Source organism: Calonectris borealis, chromosome 11, assembly GCF_964195595.1.
Source record: "Calonectris borealis chromosome 11, bCalBor7.hap1.2, whole genome shotgun sequence".
Classification (NCBI taxonomy): Eukaryota; Metazoa; Chordata; class Aves; order Procellariiformes; family Procellariidae; genus Calonectris; species Calonectris borealis.
Window position 1 is genome coordinate 10,825,191 of NC_134322.1, and position 20,075 is coordinate 10,845,265.

Genomic DNA, 20,075 nt, shown 5'->3' on the forward strand with positions numbered 1-20,075 from the left:
TGTTTGTTACATTTATGGAAGTTTTCTTTCCTGATTGCATTACAAAATAACCTTTCAAATATCCGGAACTCAGCATTCTTGGATTAAGCTTCTGCAAGCCTTGACCCCAAACTTACACTGCTTAACAGTAAGTATTAATGCATGGTGCCTGTTATTCTGTCATTTTGTTGAATAAGACTCAAATTAGCGAATCTCAAGTACTTCCAACTCTACATAAAGTCAGTAGGGGAGTACAGGACCCCTTTGAAACTAGCATTTAAGATTGCAAAGCAAGACATCTGGCTGTTATAAAAGATGTTAAAGATGTTAATTCGGTGGCCTGAGCTGCATTACTTTACAGTCTTTATGCTAATTTTCTTAATAAAAAATAATTCTTACATTTTTCTAAGCACAAACCAAGAACATTGTTCAGCAACCAACATGATAACTCACTGAGCGCTGACATATATTTACATTAGAGCTACACTAGATTTGAATCCAAAGCATGTGTGTGTTTGGAAGGTCCAGCTATAGAGTGATGGCCTGTATCTCAGGAGGTCATGTCAGTGAAGCTTAGAACAGCTGCTCAGATTTTCCCAGAAATATGTCACACAGGGAGATGAAGAGCTATTCCACAGCATAACGGATAACCTCTGATGCAATATATTCTGCTCAGTGGTATCTAGTGCTTGTCATCACAGGCTTCTAAAACAGAGCGAAACCAAGCATCTAGTGTATGTAACACATACATAACATAATAATAATTATTAGGGAGCAGTTCCCAAAAAAACCCTACTTTATTGATTTCAGAGCAGTAACTGCGAACAAAGCTTTCACCAACTGGCTTATAGGCAAGGTTTAGAAAAGAATTCACCAAACATTTATTGGTTCTGCAGGGTCCTGTAATCCTGGAGAGGTGGGAAGTTTGACTTCAGGAGTAAGCTTCCCCATCCTAAGTTAGGGAAACTTTTCCTCAAGGAGTCTTTAGGACTCCAGATGTGCAGAGTCATAAGGGCAGGGAATTCTCTTGAGTGCTCACCTGCTTCTGTCCTAACAAGACAATCACTGGTGCCAAAGACCTATAACTGTCTGCCTTTCTGTTACTTCCCTTACCTTGATAAAAAGAACATTTTCCCCATGGAAATGCTTTGCCCAGCTGTGGATGGGAGACCCACCACAAAAGCCTCCCATACTTGTAGTGGCAGGCAGGAGCAGGGCAGCGTGGCATGGGGAACCCACTGCAGATACCTCACTGTGTAGAGAGATGCAAGAATTCCCAGGGAGATAGCTCCTGCTCTCAGTGTAAGAAGGAGCAAATCACGTTGCTACCCAAAAGCTCTTTCTTTTCCATGCGATTCATTTGTAGATAGCACAATACAGGGGCCCAAAATAAAACATGCCTTCTTTTCAAAATGCAAGCAACATTGTCTTCATCTTAGCATCTGTCAAAAGACAAAGCAGTGCATAGATGTATAGCTAATACCGTCAAGTAATGCAAATCGCAGCAAGTGGAGAAGAAATTGACAAAAATGGGAAAAAAAAGTTACAGTTTCTTTCAGTGAAGTTTAACCTCCCTAAGTTCATGAACTCAGTTATCTAGCATTAACCACTTGTAAAAATATTAGCTTCTGGTTTTCCTGTTTCTTCTGCTGGAGGATTAATTTCGGGGAACTTTCAGTCTTTCTTTTGATTCTAATGCTCTTAAAACAACCGCCTGGAAAGCCATAATAGTCCAAATCAAAAACAAAACCAACACAAGGAAACATTTTATTCATAACCATTTTTGCATTAATTATTTGGTTATTTTCCACCAAATCATTTGTAAAACCCAAGCAGACAGAAGTACAAGAGGGACCTATTTCTAAAAAACCCAAAGTAACACCTTTGCTCTCTGTTGAATCTGTTGCCTGTCTTAAACGGACTGTTGCCTGTCTTATACACAAACAAAATACTTATTCTTACCAGCTACAAAGAAATGTGGTCTTTTGTAAAACACTAAGCTGCTGATTGTAAAACAATGTTCAGAGCATTTATTTGTTTCAAATCTGTTATGCACTACATCTCCAACCAGATTTCCATTTTTGATTAATCCAGCAGCTGTGTTTCCCTGGAACAAGAGCAGATCATAAAGTCCAGGGTGAAGCACAAAAGAACACAAGATAAAGGGAAAAGTGCCAGACACTCCATAGTGCTCTTCGACCGTTCGCTATTGCTGCTGACTTTACTTGAAGAGCAAATATATACTGGCAACAGGAGGCAGTATAAAAATCTGCAATAAGTAGTCCCCGCTCCACCTGTTAAATTCAACTCCTTACAAGCCAGGAAGAACGTCTCTGACAAATGGAGCCTGTAATTACAGGTGATTATTTTTTAAATTTTGCCTTTAATTATACCAGCACACCCACACAGAAGTCAATGAAGTTGCAGACCAAAGATCGCTTGATATTTTCTGTGAAGTGACAAACACCCACAAACACACATACACTCAGAAAGGTAGATGAGCAAATTGTCCCAAAGCCCATCCCCTAGAACATCGGTTCTTGAAGATCTGGCTATGAAGCCAGAAGGAATTTCTACCTCCCTCCCCACAACAGCTCTCTCTTGTTTTTCACCTCTGTCATTTTAATTTTAGGTAACAAATGTCTAAATCCTCACAGATTTGCAAACAGATGTGCGGGGGGAAGTGGTTAAAGCAACATTTCACAATTCTCATCCAGCTAGAGAACTAGCTAACAAAGGTAATGCCAAGCCACAGCTTCTTTATGGAACCACCCCGGGTAGGAAGCCAGGAGCACTCTGTACTTAGTTACCGAGTTGCTGCTGCATTCCTCAGGAGCTTTCCAGAAATCCCCCAGGAGCCACTGAATCTAGTACTTTTTCCTCATATGAAGCTGAAACAACAACTTCCTTCTGCAGAACTACTTAAGAAAGACCAAGAGTCCTGACCTGAACTGGTCAGGATCACTCCTTCATACATCCCTTGCATTGTTTTACATGAATATTATTTATTTCAAGATAAGTTCAGCTTTGTACATTGTTGATATCAGTGTTATATCTAGAAGTTATTGTCACTCTGGAGCTGCTCTAAAGTGGAAGTCCTATTCAATTCTTTTTTTTTAAAGAAAATGACAATATATTCTTCAAAGCAAACACAAGATGAGCAATTTTCAAATAAAATGCATTTCTGTCCTATTTTCATCTCTCAGAGCAGTAGAAGTCCTTTTTATTTCTAAGATTCAGACTAAGTCTTCCACTTTTACTAATAAAAAATTGCTCAAAATCTTAAATGAATTATTTATTTCATTGCTTTGTATGGAAGTCCCACTTATCATTGAAACAATTAGTTCTTTATGTAAAGTAGGCCTACGGGTAAAGAAGTTGCAATAGATACTACCATCAGCCTTATAGAAAATATTAGGAAACAAACATCTAACAGAATAGCAAACTGTTTCTCATAGATGATATGTAATGACCAAAAGTATTACAAGGAAACAGGACTTGTGTAGTTTATTTTATGTATTTTGTTTACTTCACCTCATTTTTACCTAGATTACTTTTCCTTGAACACTGCTCACTGACCAAGTGTGACTTCAACTGGACTATTTACACTGCCTCAGACACTTCAACAGAAATCTGGTGCTGTGTTATACAAGTGTATCGATCCCACACATAACCCTTTGAAAGTAATTTTGACGTAATTGTTTGCATGTAGTTTAAGCGTGTACCGTATTTTAGACATCTTATATAAGAATTACTTTGTTTAAATAAATTTAGAAATCACCAGTATGTACACTATTTCTTTTTACTAAGTGGACTTCTAGTGTTTTGTAGGACTATCTCTAGGCTGGGTATTAAAGGTGGGAAGAGGAATCAAGGTCATGATCTTAACCATATTCCCAAAGTTTGGATGAGTTCATATACAAGGTCCTGTTTTCATCTTCTGCCTATGAATAAATACACAAAACAGCTCAGTCATACCAAGGTGTGCTGGTCCTTTTAGGGTAATTCTCACACTGCGACTCCCATGTGGTACCGCAATCACGGTTTCTTCCCCTAGGAAAATTAAAGAACTGTTTTAGAAGTTATCTTGCATCAGGGAATTTGCACATCACATAACTAGACTGAAAACTGTCAAATGTGTCTAAGAAAATATTTAACAGGTTTCACAATTTTTCTATTAAAAACAATCATAGTTATTTTATTAAGTACAGTATACTGAGTCTGTTTGCTATGCTATGCAACCATTAAGACCTACGAATGGACTTGTAAATCTCTCTTGCTATTGGAAAATTATTTGCTATTAATAAAAACAACTGAAATGTCAGTAGTGTATTAGGAACATATTTACACTCTGTTGTCCTAGTTTTATTTCCTAATCACTGAATTGACATAAGGAATCTGCTAAGTAGTACTTCCCCCTTACAAAAATCTGCAGCTGTTCAGTCTCATTTTGCCCACACCTCATTTCCTGCTGCAGGTCACAACTTTAATAAGTGGCAGGACTTACAGGAAATAAATCATCTACTTAACACTAACCCTTAACCAATTACAGACCAGTTAAGAGCAAATATATATTAGCTATAACAGAGTGTCTGCATCTAACTTACCATATAAGATCATTCCTTCCAGTAAGAGCCTCAATTTAAAATTAACTGTAAACCAAACCAGCCCTGAATAGGACATGTCAATACAAAACAGCTTTTGGCTGCCTGAATGGCCTCTTCATATATAAATGTACAACACACTTACTTCAGTGCCTTTTACAAAGGCAGAAAGTTATTACTTTCCATTTCAAATGTAGGAAATCTGTGATTTGCCCAAGCAAACTGAGTTAACAGTCAAATCAATAGACCAGAGTCTTTCAGGCCAACACGAGCAGTGCTCTCAGAAAAGGGTATGCACAGTGCACGACAGGGATATCCACAAAAGGATGAGAGAAGTGTCCAGGCAACAAAGTACCAATGTGCTGTCTCCCACTTCCATCACGGCCCAACTGCAAATCTTCCTTGCGGCAGGACCTGCAAACATGGGCCCATTGCAGGTAGACCCCGCAGAGGGTGCTCTGTTCAGTGATGGCATTCACGTATATTTAGGGGCTGGTGTAGAGGAAGTTCATTTTTGCAAATTCAAAAAGTAATGTGAGTCGAAGGTCAGTGATACATCGGCTTCAGAATTATTCATACAAAATCTAAAGGAAGAATACTTGAGTTTAGTTTTAACTAAAAAATAGTTGAAGAATATTTCTTTCCACTTTAAACCGGACCCTTTTACAGTAGATGCTAAATTATCAGCTTCTGGTTTAGATCTCCTTAGCATAAGTATGAAATCCTGCCAAATGTTCAGGATACTTCAAGCAAATACTGCAATTATTTTTTCTGAAATAAACACCTTCTTACGTTACAGTTTTTATATCGCCAATTTCTAGGAAGGTCATTTAAATATAACAATTTATTTTGGATGTAATAAAATATGATCTTTATTAATTTCATACTTGGGTATTCCACCAGAGTGCAAAATACTACAGTAAGAACAATAATACAGTTAAGGAGCCTGGAAAAAACATTAACTACCGAACCACTTAATATCTTTTTGCATCTTGGTTTTTCATCAGGCGAATTGCTAAAGATAGCCAGAAGGTAGTGGATGTGTATATCTTTAAAGCAAGGAAATAACTACTGAATTCATATGTGCTCTACGTATTTGAGAGAAAGCAGGTTTGAGGGGCCCATCTGTCCCTACTTGGTCAGGAATTGTATCCCGTCCTGACAAGCAATCAGCAGTTACAGCACAAAACCTCAAATAAGAGTCTGATTATGACCAGGTCTGAATACACGCAACTGCTGTTTTGAAGTGAAACACTCCGAAGGGCACTCCGCACCGAATGGACGAGGCCCAGATTTGCAGATGTGCAGAGATGTGTAGGACTGCTCCTCTTGAGAACAACCAGGGTCGTTCCGCTGTGCTCCCTTCCACCTCCTTACAGCAAGCTCTGCTCGCCTCAGCAGGCCTTGTTGATCCCTTTTCAGGATGCTTCACATTCCTTTAGCAGTACTACAGACATTCCACCCTCACCGAAACACTCTCTGATATGGTCCAAAAGTCTCATGGGGGTGCTAAATTTGGTGTTTCTCTGTGGCGGAGACAATATTACCAGAAAGTATTTTATTTGCATTAGAGGAGATGACTAAGTTCACCACCACAGCAATGTTCAACCTCTGCAGCCCCACAGACCTGTCAAGTAGTCTGACAGCAGGAGATTCTTGTAACCTGACTGAGATAATTATGACCTAGGGCAGTCTTTCCATGAGATGAAGTAAATTATAGGAAAAAATAAAAGTGAGATTTCTGGAATTCTGAACCGAGATGGGGAATTGGAAGAAAATGGGACAGAGCTGACTTAAGGGACTCCATCTTCTCCTGAGGACAGCTTTAACTTCCTACAAAACAGTAGTTACAATTGTCCGGGTCTGGCTCCAAAACTATATATTCCAAAGGTCTCCGGTTCTCAGTTGAAGCATATAATTCATATTCTTAAAGGAACACAAAGCCCTGTAAACCCATTTAAAAATGGTTATGCTGTACATTTCCCATTAGATCAATAGGATCCACACTGTTAAAAGCAGTGAACTCTTATGAAAACATTAGGGGAAAAAGCTACCCTGAAATCTATACTTAGAATTTCCCATTATCTTTTTTTTCTCCCTTATACTGTTTATATATCTTTGAAAGTTAATTGCTGACCTTTGTCTAAAATAAGCCCAAATAAAATAAATAAGCCCAAAATCATCTGGAACATGCAGAAACACTAGACTCTAAAATCTGATTTGAGAGTCATAAAGCTCACCTTAAAAACTGAGAAACAGGTGAGATATTGTCTCTCTCTTCTAACACTGCTTCCACTGTAGGGATTCCCAAGGGCATGTGGGTCATCTTTCTCTTTTCCCTCTCTTTCAAGCACCTGCTTGAAATGGGCTTTCTGCTCTTACCCGGGGGGGCTCTCAGCAAACGTGTGTGCACACACTACACACAGCACTTGCTGATTAAGCTCCGGGATTGCTTTTAATTTAGGTGGCAAGGTTTGATCCTGTTTCTATGGTGTTAATGTGGATTTAGATTTTGGATTTCAATGAGAGCAAGATCAGACTCCTTGCTATGGTAAGACTGGGAGCTAATCCCCAGGATCAAAATAAAGGAGCCACATTCCTGAGCTCAATCCAATTCAGCAGGTTTTATTTATTTTTCCATGTGGGCCATGGTGGACCCATTTACTGTTTCACATATGGGCCAGTTGGGATTTTTCCCTCTCTCTTCTTACAACAGGGCAGAGGGTTTATTTCAGGCCTATAAAAACTGTTTCTTTCCATGTATTTGCTCAGCACTTATCTGCTGGTCCTTCAGTTCTGATCAAAGGCCTGTGTGCTCTCAAAATACAAAGAATAAAAGTCCAGGAACAACTACCAGCACAAGGGAACTAAAAAGCCCAAAATGTTTGGAGTCTTATTGCAGTGGCTTCCCTCATTCACTCTAACATTAGGCATAATTTCAGAAGACATTGGTGCTGGGGTATATGCTGACCTGCCTAATGACAAGAATCTGTGCAAAGCCAAATACATACCCTTAAAGAGACACCTGAACTAGATAGGTATGTGCTACTGAAAGCAGCAGTTATATATCTTGACCCTAAAAGTCACATTGCAAAATCTGTAGGGGCATATCCTTTCTGTCCTTGAGTCCTTCCCTCTCCAGTCTCACACTTTCCCTCTCCTCTGTATCTCCATCCCTCTGTCCACCGGTCTCATGACTCAAGGCTGCCTCTTCATCTGAGAATCCCACTTCTTTGCATTGTTGAGTAAGTATTTCTAAGGTGTGGTAACCTGCTTTGGAGACAGTGTGGCCTCAACTCATTTTAGTTACATACTTCTTTCTACTTCTGGACACTTCTAAAATTTGTATGCACTGGAGAAAATGTACAAAGGCACACAGTAAGCAGCCCATCAAGAAAATGGATCTCAAGGAAATGCAGTGCGAAATAAATAATGAAACAGCCAATGTTCTTACACAGGAATTTCTCCAGGTAAGACAAGAGAGATCGCGAAAGTAAAGGAGAAGGCTTCATACTACCTACAACAGCACCAAGTAAACCAACCAAACTAAATGGATCTGTAGACTGAAATAGTTGGTGCTGAAGACCCAGCATCCACACTATATACATTGCAGGTGCTTCGCTTTGGACTAACTCTAGTCTGATCCCATGGACTGCGCATTCAGTAGCTGTTGGAGAACATTAGGTGCTTTTCTGGGGCACATCTTCCAGTTTAGCTTCAAAAAAAAAAAAAAAAAAACAGTTCATGCTCTCCAAGACCACTCCATGATGTGAACTGATGAGCAGTATATGTTAGGACCATGATGAAATTTGCTTCAAAAACCATACTCCTTATCCAAACTGAAATGCTAGTGTATTAGCATTCTATCCCTCCACACACACAGTTTTCCTGCCAAACCAGTCCCAATTCCCTCTCCTGGCTCTACATACAGTTGATTTTTCCCCTTTGCCTCCGAGTATTTCTGACTCCATCTCCCAATGCAGATTCCTTATCTAATCTCAGTCTTCTACTCTTCCTCTTTTTCCCTGACCCAATGTATCTGTACAGCCAGTCCTAGGTCCTCCTCTGTCCTTCTCATATCTGTCTTTCCTTCACTGTATAAACCAATGTCAAATTTTTCTGTTCAGTTAGTCTTATCTTGTCTTTCCCTCTCCTCATGTGATCTCATCACTCCCAGTCATAAGTCTGGAGCTCGGGAGAGTCAGCTCTCCACAAAATCTCTTCTGTAATGCCTGAATGTGAGGCAGGAATCATCATAGAGTTCATCCCATGGTACCCATTCTACACTGCAGCAAAGTAGAAAGCAAGAGCAACCTCAAGGACACTTTTTAATAGCTTAGCTCTGGAAGAGCAACATGTTAATTTATTCAAAGGAGATTGCACACATATGATCTGTTTGCGGTTAGGACATGTAACAAGCTAGAGCACACTTAAAAGGACAAGTTTTCAGAAATGTCAGCTGTTAACATCCAAGAAGCCTCTACAACGTCTGAAGGAAAAGGATTGTTGTTTGGTTTTTTTTTTTTGAAGGGTTGTAGTAAAATACGTGTTGATGTTCACATATATTGCAAAAGACTTGTCCATGACCAGAAGACCACTGCCTGCCAAATTTCAAATCCCTGATCCATGATCAAGTCCAACAATGGAGGATGTTAAGACATATTAAAGAAAAGGTTTCAGGAATGTTTTGACAGTGGGAAACAACATGTTTTTCTCTGCTGTGTCCTTGGAATATGCTGAGTTGTTTTGGCTGAATTTTCTCCAAAACATTCAGCATCTGGCATGGAAAGTTTCTGACCCAGCCGTTGAATTTTGGCAAAAAAATTATTCATATGAAGTGAAGTATCAGGCAACTTTGACAATGGGGGTTACTAGCTCCATGTATATTGATTTCAAAGAGAGAAAAAGATGCAAGATAGCAAGTTGTCACAAAACAGAGCCAGCTGATGATATTGAACAGGGAGCCTTGCAAAAGGCCTCTGTTTAGATAAATGACCAAAGTGAAATTAAGTTTTTGGCTAAGTGTGCTTGGGGATGATGACATACAAACACGTGACAATAAGTGACCCATGGTAAATTACACAAGTGCCATAGGAAATGAAATGCATGGCAAGAAGAAATTCAAACAGTTACAAAGCTATCAACACTGAAATCTTTTGTATGAAGCTTTTAGCAAAAAGTTAAGAAAGGTAAAACTTGCAAATATCAAACAGTTTGAGAATCAAGTAAGACCAGATTAGGACAAGTCTGTGCCTTCAATTTCACTCCCCGTTAATTTCAGAACCAGCATCTTTTCTTCTTCCTTGGTATCAGAACCAGAATACTTTCCTACCATTTCTTGCCAATAATGGTGCAGAAAGCAGACATCAGGGCCCAATCCTACAATTTTTCCATGTGCACAAAGTGCAGTGGAGTTAATGGGAGTTCCATGCATATAGTACTAGAAACATCAGGCCCATGATATCTCATTTCCCGATGGGACGGTACATTTTACAACCTATTACACTTTTTGTTTGAATATCATTAGTCAAACCTTTAATCATTTTACCAGAATGTAAAATCTGGCTTTCTGGCAGAAGTCTAACTTACTTTGTCTTTCAAAGACAATTAAGTGTTAGTGGAAAAAATAAAGAACTTTTGAAATGACAGTTCATTTCATATTTGCAAAACAGTAAGCTTTCTTTCAGTGCTGTATAGCTTTCCAATCAAAGGCATTCATTACATGTAAAAACATATAAAAAAAGATAATAAAACACAGTGAGTCCTCTATGAGAAATCATTTGCTATCAATACCTAAATTTCTTTTTTTAAGAAGATAACGAGGCACTTTTATTTTCCCTTGTCTCCTCTTTCTTTTTTTATTATAAAGTCTTTCACTCTTGCTTTCCTTCCAATCCTTTAATTTGCCTCATTGCACAATAAAATTTACATCTTGCTCACAAGCTCCCTCTTAAATACCTGTCTGTCACGTGTCGATATTTTAATTCTCAACACTAGTTCTGAAAGCTTCCAAATGACTATTTGGAAGATATTGCATCTCCCTTCACAAAGAAAGCATGGCTTTATTTTCACATTTCATTCACACAGAGGATGATTATATGCAACTGCTTCCATAGTGTTGAACAACTTGACCCAAAAAAGATTTTGGCACTATCACAGTACCAAGAAAACCATCAAAAGTTCTGATTTTAGTAGCATGTGTACTGTTTTGCTTATGTGAATGGTAATTCATTCATATAATCTAGCCTACTGCAGTGCAAGATAAAACCAAAATTTGGCATAACTGACATCTTTCCCCAGAATAGTCTTTCTTCATCTTTAATTTTAAAGAACTCTTTCAAGAGTCACTGAATTATGACAGAGAAAACAATGAACCATGCGTGTTCTTCATAACCTGGTCAAGGCAATGGGAGACCTTCCACCAAGTGATGCCAGCTGTAGTCAGCTCTTACCTGTGCCAGAATACCCCAAGTGAAATTAATATTTTCTGTCACAAAATGACAGTTTCAAACCAGATTCCTTTTACCACTTTTTCTCCACTGTACTTACATTTTAAGCAGCAATTAAATATGAATCTTTTTATTTTGCCAATCCAACAAATTTAGTTTGGGTTGCCTTAGAACTAGCTAGAGTGTGCCCAGGAATCGTCTTTCTCCAGGATAATCTCTGTTGCTGTAATATTGGAATAGACAATGCATTCCTTTCTGTTCCAGCTGACCTCCACATCAGAAAGGAGAAGAGATGTTTTGTGTGTGTGTATATATATATATGTATGTGTGTATATATACACAGAAAAAAATACAACTTGGTAATACTACAAAAATATTATGCAATCTTTACTGCTTCACAAGTGCTTGCTCTGTGCTGACCAGAAGCTCTGAGTATTTGATATGACAAAGTGAACAAAAAGCGGCCCTCCATGAAAACTCTTTTTCAGCTCATTGTAAACGTTCAAGACATTTGCTCAGTGTTTCAGGATGAAAAACTTTATAAATTACTAACTACATTCTCCCATCCACAAAAAAGGTCGCTAGGAAAGGCAAGGCAAAGGCTGACACTGATAGCCCATCTGGTATGTAAAGAAAGGCTCTGACTTGTGCAAAATTATTCTGTGACTTTAAAAGATGCTGCCACAAAAATATTCACTTTTTAATTTAGATTACCTTTGTTCATATGTATTGAATGTATATGTAATATGAATACATATAATTAAATATTTATTGAATTACAGAAATTATGCATCTGCACAGTCTAAGATAACCTAACATGAAACCTTGTAGAGCAATACAAGTAATCACACTGCAAGGTAACAAGCATTAAGATAACATACATTGTGTTTCAAGTTACATCCACATTGAAGCATACTGCAAGAAGTGGCATTAAAAAAGCCCATGGAAATATTTACATGTACTGCAATAAGAATTAAGCATGATTCAATATACAACAGCTCTTTCAAAATCAGGGCACAAGTGAAATCTTTGCCGGCTGAAATAACAATTCTAAAATATATGCAGCTGTCAAAGGCAGGTGCTTCATCCATTTAAAAAAAAAATACCTGCTTGCATTTGAACTTTGAGTATTGTCTTTACTCTTAGAGCACCAGATCATCACTCTTGCATCTTGTGGCTCTGCAGGAAGGTAACGAACCCCAAAGGCTCCATCTCCATGTGACAAATGCACATTGTGAGTTCAGAAACAGAAAAAATAGATGTGAGGCAACTATCTCACATGATAAACACATGGGACACATGCTGTGAGATTACAGGGAGCATCATCTGTGAGGGTGGAAAGCACAAGTGTCAGAGGCGAGCCTCTATGTGACAAACCTTGCCTGGATATCAAAATAGCCAGACTCTTAAGACTCCAGTAAAGAGTCTAATTCTGATGCCCCTTCTCTCGTACATTTTCAATACTATTGAGACCTACAGGGTTACTCACAGTAAGATGTTAATTATTTTGAGAAAGAATGGGTAAAATTGAGCCAAACTCATAAAAAAAGAGAAGAAAGTATTAGTCCCTTTCACCTTGTGCTTTTTGTACCATACAAGTAGTTAACTTGTCTCTGAAGTTCAACTGTTTTTAGACACTTAAAAAAAAAAAAGTAAAGTTAAGTTTCAAACCAGGCACTTTCAATCACGGGCCACAATTTCCATAAAACCATCTATAAGATGTTTCCATGATTTAAAAACATTGCTGCAGCATCACATATATTGCAACATGAGGATACCCTCTAAAATAAGATGTGCATCTTGATGGTTATTCCTGATAGAATGAATTGAGTAGCTCTATTAGAAAAATGCATATCTCAAATTCTTTCCTAGCTATACCCTAATGTGTGGTATCCCTCATGGAATTTCAATAGACTAATCTAGCACAGACTTTAGAATAAGTAGCTTTGGAAAACTGCAAACAAGTATATAGTTAAAAGGTCAACACTCTGCAATATTTATGTTAATATACGAGCAGAAAACGTAGTCAAGGATAAATTATCATAGGATCAATTTGCAACCTACTTTTTTCTGGTGAGACATGTGCCTTAGCTTGTCCCCTCACAAGCCTGCATGTTGAACCATCTCCTGCACAGATTCCACAGTTGTCTTCCTTGGCATTGCTCCCAAGTTGTCGATCACAGCCTACTGCCTGCCAACATCAACACCACAGTCAGAAGGAGGGCAAAGCTGTAGTAGACATGCTCAGGTTTCTGGAATTTTATTTATTATGTTATCCTTTTGATTTTATGAGCTGGCCTCATTCTATCAAAGCATATCTTGCTATTTAGGATTTTAAAAGCACACTGTCATTTCCATGATTTTAATGATGAACTACAACAACTGATATATTAAGCTATTCAAGCATAGGAAATACATGAAACAGTTTCCCACTACATATGTGAATGAATACCATTGAGCGTTATTCTTTCCAACACAAGGGACAACTATGTTATTTACAATTTGTTTTTCATCACCTGTCTAATTATGTCTCAGAAAGGATTAATGCAATGAAATAACCCAAGTTAAATATTGAAAGGGCACTCAGCCTTCAGCTTCACAGACAAGCAGCTGTGGGCAGTGCTCATAATCTAGTGTCTTAGCCATTCAAAATTTAACTGGCATTCATGTAGATCTCCTATTTGCCATTTACGTCAATGTCAATCACATATACATTTGCTAACCAGGTTTTAAAAAACTTGGGTGATTCAGTTCTCACCTTTTAATTTTTTTTGTTTCTGAATATGAGACCCGATCTATAAAACTTTCCAATGAGTATTATAAAAACATCCAAACTTAAACACTGCCAAAAATTCCAAAAGCAAAGTTTTTGAAAAACTGTCAACTGAAAACTCTCCAAACTATAAGGAAACATTTTTCTGGGTTTTCCTTTTTTTTCATATCAGTCACCCTACAAGAAGCATGGGAGTGACAATGAGAAGACAAAGAATAGTAGATAACATTGACTGAAAGGACCTTCCTGCTGAAAGGGAGATAAATATTTGGTCTCACCTATCTTACACTTCACCATTTCATAGAAGAAATTTGCAGAGAGTACCAAATGCTTAGCAAGGTGGTGGAAAGCTAATCTGCAGCTTCAAGTTTTCTCAAGTCAGCCTATATGCCTCTTATATCCACACATCCCTGAGAAGTGCAGCTAATTCATCATGGACATATATATTTAACCAAACTCCAAACTGACAAACGGATAGAAAGCATTCTGGAAATTCACAGTTAAAAGCAGTGCTAGAATTCTGAAATTGGCCAGCACACTCCTCTTCCTATATAAAAATGCTTGGAAGGGGCAGTCAGCTGCCAAGATCCACTGCATCTGTGCTATGCCAAAACTGACACACGATCCCCTTGGAGAGGTGAGGATTGAGTCCGCACGTAAGAGGCAGGGTTGGGTCTTCCAGTCTCTGAGTTAACACACACACACGGGGACACACACACCCCACACAAATCATGCACATCCACTGCCAAACATGGAGAAATGTAATCTCAAAGTTTCACGTGTCTAAAGAAAAGACAGCAAAGCAGCCCCACCTCCCACTCCTGGCCCTTTCCCTTTTTTCCCCAATTCCCTACATCCCGCATTCTCTTAAGAGAGGGCATTATGGAGGACAGTTTATGATACTTCAAGTTGAGAGACATGCTGCACTGAACAGCATCTCCTTACTAAAGTGTTCAGATTTACCATAGAATTCTACATTAGCAGCAGGAAATTATATTATTCCCGCAACATCCTATGTAGCCCAGCAAAGAATTCATTTTAAAAAGAAATAAGCAGCTTAACTGAAATGATTTAATGTTAGTGTTAAGTGTTAACAAAAACTTTGTTGTAAAAATGAAACAAATTAACACATGTGTGTGTGAAATCAGACCATCTCAGAACAGGTGCTTATTTACTACATAGAAGCTATGCGGGAACACTATACTATAATTTAGGATTGGATTAAAGATTAAAATGTTTTCACTTGAAGATGTTTTTTAACTTTAGCTCTGGGTTCATCACTGACATCCAGCAAATAACAAAAAGAAAAAGATTGTAAACAAATTAATCTAAACAAGCTTATCTTCCCATTTTATCACCAATTAGCATTGAGAAATGAATGAAGACAGCACCGTTTCAGAAACAGAAACTGACTGGGCCACTGTGTGACTCAGAAAGCAGATAAAATTTCAAGGGATAGAATAATACAGTGCTCCACACATTGGCCTTAGACTTGACAACTCTCTTTCAATTCCCACTCCACAACAGACTTTCTTTTTGACCTTTGAAAACCTCCTGTGCTTTTCGATTCCAATCAGTGAAAGGGGTATAACTGCAATTCCCCACCTCACAGGGGTGTTGCAAGAGTAAATCTCCTAAAGATTCTGAAACTCTCAGATGGTGCAATGATGGGGACCATATCAGTAGTTGAGAGAGTCTATATTTCTCTCGGGTAGACTTTTAAAGTATTTATTGCTCTCCACTGCTTCTCCTGCTCTTATTCACATAAAGATACTACTAGCACATGGAGGTAAATTGTTAGAACTACTGCAAGTGTAATCTCTCCCCAGATCTCACAAACACATTTCCATTTCATAGTGTAATCTCATTTTCTAAATATTAAGAATCTGTTCATTCACTCATCAATTAATTCTCAAAGGAAGAATTAAGCTGCACATTGCAATACTCTGTGTGAGAAATTGCTATTTTTATTAGTTTAAGCTGTTGTATATTTGTAGGCTACAGATCCTGCAAGCCTTCGGTGGGAGGAGGGTATTGAGCAAGCAGAGCACTTGCAAGACCAGCCCATTAAAGCCCAACATGATAATAATAAACATACAAACTGAGCTATTACACACAGTCACTATGAAAACAAACTCTCATTGCATATAACAAAAATTATAGAACTGTGCAAACACAAGGCACTATTGTATCCAACATGGAATGTAAGGAAAAAGATAATCAGCACAGCAGCGTACTTTAGAGGACTGTTTTATATACTATTATTGCTTATTTTTTAATAATACACAAATGCCAGAGAAATAAAACAGGAGTGCTAGCTGCAAGGGACTTGGATGTGGGAAAAACTTTATGGCTCCCCTGCCAGCAAAGGTGGTATGTTCAGCTAGATGCATTCACCCTCTGTGGACTTCCTTCCGAGATTATGTTTATATCGACTGTTATGAATATGAGTATCAAGCAATGATATCATGGAACACAATTTAGAAAATAACTCAAATTAGTATCACAATTTAGGACTGAAATGAGCACAGAATTTCAGATTTTGTTTAACACGAAGCACCAAAAAATTCTGCAGATTTTAATGTGACAAACCTCAAATTTAGAGCTAATTCAACAGTGTTGCTACCCAGGGAGCTTAATGAGTGAACACTAGGGTGGGGTGATCAACACTAAGGTGGGGTATATTTCAAAGCTGAGTGTCCAGAGTTAGCCTTTTTTATCTGTTTGAAAAACCTTGATAGGAAGCAGCATTTCTCAGACAAGCTGGAGAGCCATGGATCTCACAAAAATAACAGGAAGCTGCAAGGTATAGCTTTGGAAATCAGGTCTTGCACGTATATGGTATTTTGACACCAAACATTATGAATTTAAGATACTCATATTTTAGCCAATAACTATTAGAAAAACACATTTTGAAGAGAGTACATGTGTATTTGCAAGCAAAGCTGCAACAAGGACAAGAAAATGATATATGGCAACAGCCTTCCTCAGCTCACACACCACCTCAGCAAGCCAAAGAGGTCTGATGATTTTCACGATTAAGGCGTTTGTCAGGGTTAATTTACCCCACATTGCTAGCTGTTTACAGAGCAAAGGGATCCACTATAAATATTACAGGCAGATTGGGAAAACATCTGCAGGCTTTTAGGGCATAGTCAGAAATAATTATATTGGGCGATTTTAACATAGGCTGCATAAATGAAACAAGTGATAATACAAACTGTGTAATGGCAGGATTGGGACCCTGTCAGAAATCTGCAATCATCAATACCATAATTTAAAAAAATGAGACGAGTATTGTAATGACTAGGTTGTAAGTGAGCTCCTCAGACAGCAGGGAGAATACTGACCAATATGTAAACAAAATGAACAATAAGTAGAAATTTAATATAAAAAGGGTATTGAGGAAATGGGTACTTTGTGCATTTGATAAATTGTCCATGATGGGGAATTTGGATACGGCAGGATTATTTTCAGAAACAGATGTCTGATCCATTATTGGTTTTGGACAGAACCAGAATATGTTTTTTCTCTGTGTTCTTCCAAAGAAAAAAAAATAGGAATATGAAAAAGAATAATACTGTTTTGTCACAGGCATCTAGGATGGAAAGCATCTGCTTAAGCAGTGAACAGAAATGCTCATCTGCTTCAACAAACTTCTAAACTAAATGTTAGTATGACAGTACTATTGCGGAAGACAATATTGAAGGATGTTAAATATTTTGCAGCATGCTTAGAATAGTTCATGTAGGTTCAGAAAGGCAAAAGAAGAGCAAAAGATCAGGGTAAAAAATAGAGTAGTACAGATGAAAGAAAAATGAAATTGCTGCTGATATGTTAGAGGTGACTATGGAACGTTACAAATATTTTTGCACATATGAATCCAAAAATCGCTCAGAAGCTCCCACAGCTGTTTCTTTAGCTCTTATTCACTTAGTAGGGTTTCAGCTGAGGAATTAGACTTAAACGAAGAAATTAATATAGCATGTTACTTTTGATTTGTGAAGGTCAAAGTATAATCTGTTAAATTCAAGGATCTTCTTTTCTTAAGGAGATTTTTATAATTAACTATGATAAGAAAATGGACAGGACTGCAAGGTGACAGATTTTTAACTAAGATTCCAATATGGCAAAAAAAAGCACTGTAGTGAAAAACCCAGCAAATCCCAACCCCCCTTCAGAGTCTTTTCTTAATAAATATAAATACAAACATGAATTAGTATTGCCAATGCAGAGCCCAATGCAGGATCAGGTTTCGAAATGTCAACTTTTGCTTGTTAGACTGTCGCTTTAGACCTCCTTAACTGCGTTATTCCCTCAACTGACCACTCACCTCCAGCTGCAGGCACTCTCTTTCAAAATAGGCACAACACCATTTTTGGTAGAACACATTCCACAGAGGTGAGTTGTCAATTACAAAAATGTTATATGTCAATTATAAAAAAAATGTTTCTGGGATGCTAACAACTCAAGATGGTATACTTCAAATAAAGACCCTGAAGATATACTTATGTTATACAAAAGAAGAATGCTTATCTGAAACATGAGTAAAACCAGAGATCTGTCCATTACAAGCACTATTTCAGTGTTAAGTGTCGTTATTACTATGAAAAGCATGAAATTATATACAGCAATATGTATAATTATATACAATATTTCTCTTTAGAAAGGGGCTCCCCCCGCCCTTCTATGGTCCTCTGGAGCCAGAGATCCAGGTACAGCCAGAAAAAACAAACATACTGAGTTCTCCTAATAGAAGTGGCCACAAAAGAATAAATCACTACTGTTTTTATTTGTGACAGATACATAAATTCTATGAAACGTTAAGACTGAAGTTGCACTAATGCCATTCTCTATTTACTGTGTCTTAGACTAAGCTTTTTAGCAGACAAACCATTTAAATATTCAGCAATGTGTATGTTAAATATTATATCGTTTTCTACTTTGACTAATAAATTTTTGCTTGATATAGACTCTCATTTATCAGCGATTCCATTAAAAATTATAAGTTAAGTTATATTTTTCAGTGTTCTACGTTTACTCAAGGGACTGGCAGCTCAGTGTCAGGGAGTGATGCCTTTTATTAATGTGATTTTGTTTAATAAAATAAAAATACAAAATCAATTCAACAACATCTCAGTACAGCATAATTACTATCCTTCCAGATGGATGATTTGCTGGGCAAACCCCATAATGCTTGGGGAAATCCAGGTGAAGACTACTCTGAGTACATTCACATTTGTGTGCTTTCATTGGCCTGGCTATTTCAGAGGATGGATAATCATGGGTACTCATGAAATAGAGTGCTAGTGGGATTTTAATACAAATATACAGTTGGCATTTAGTGAAAATCAGCTGAAGCAGAAAACCCAGCAAATAATTTCAGGGGAAGTGCCCAATGTGCTTGAAGTGTAGAAGAAATACCACATTTCTGCTGAGCGAGGAGTGGCACTGCAGAATGCACAAATGGAGATGATAATTATACTTCTTCACAAGAATGTGATAGAGTTGTTATACAGCAGATCCTTTTCCTCAAGGGCTGAGCAGTCTGTAATTATCCCAGTACCTGTTGCCCAGTAGTTTTTGTTTTAAAATTGGCTAGCAACAGATCTGTTATAGCAATATCTCAGTAAGCGAATCCTGTATTTGTTGAACCACTGATCATCTGCTGAAGGTTGCAAAGACTTTGTGGACTAGGTGAAATTGGGTTTTCACTGCCTATGAAATTTGTCAAGATGTGAAAAACATAGAATGAAAGTAGACTATTACACCAAGCTGATCCAATAAAGCGATGTGACTGCCCTGCCACCAGAATAGTAGTACTTGGGTTGTTACAACCAAACTATTTATCTCAGCTTTACAAGAGATCAAAACTAAGATAAAAACGGAACAAAAATATCTACATACTTTTAAAGTTTATCAGCATTGCACAAAATACAAGATAACCTCAGAATTATTTCTGGCAAAAATATCTTCTCCAAGCCTTGTGACTGGACTAAGAAAGGACACGTTTTATTTCAACTTTTACTCATAAAATAAGAAAATTGTGAAAAATCCTTACAGGCTCAAAGAGATAAATCTCTTGCAGTTTTTTAGAATCTCAATAGGGAGATTCTAATAGGGAATCTAATAGGGAGAATCCCTCTCTAATAGGGAGAATCCCTCTTTAATAGGGAGAATCTAATAGGGAATTCCTTCTCAATAGGGAAAATTAAAATCCTCAGGGTCTTGGTCAGAGAAAAAGGATTTCTATTTCTACAAACACAGACA

At 37.7% G+C, this 20,075-nt stretch overlaps 1 protein-coding gene across 1 annotated transcript in view; it reads right to left on the bottom strand.

Moving 5' to 3' along the window:
* The window catches only part of ADAMTSL3 (ADAMTS like 3), a 187,909-nt gene that overhangs the window by 67,029 nt on the left and 100,805 nt on the right, over positions 1–20,075 (bottom strand). The window contains exons 6-7 of the mRNA XM_075159955.1: positions 13,097–13,223; positions 3,958–4,032 (exon numbers count right to left, since the gene is read on the bottom strand). Of these exons, the coding sequence (XP_075016056.1) occupies positions 3,958–4,032; positions 13,097–13,223 (202 nt within the window). The remainder of the gene's footprint in view (positions 1–3,957; positions 4,033–13,096; positions 13,224–20,075) is intronic.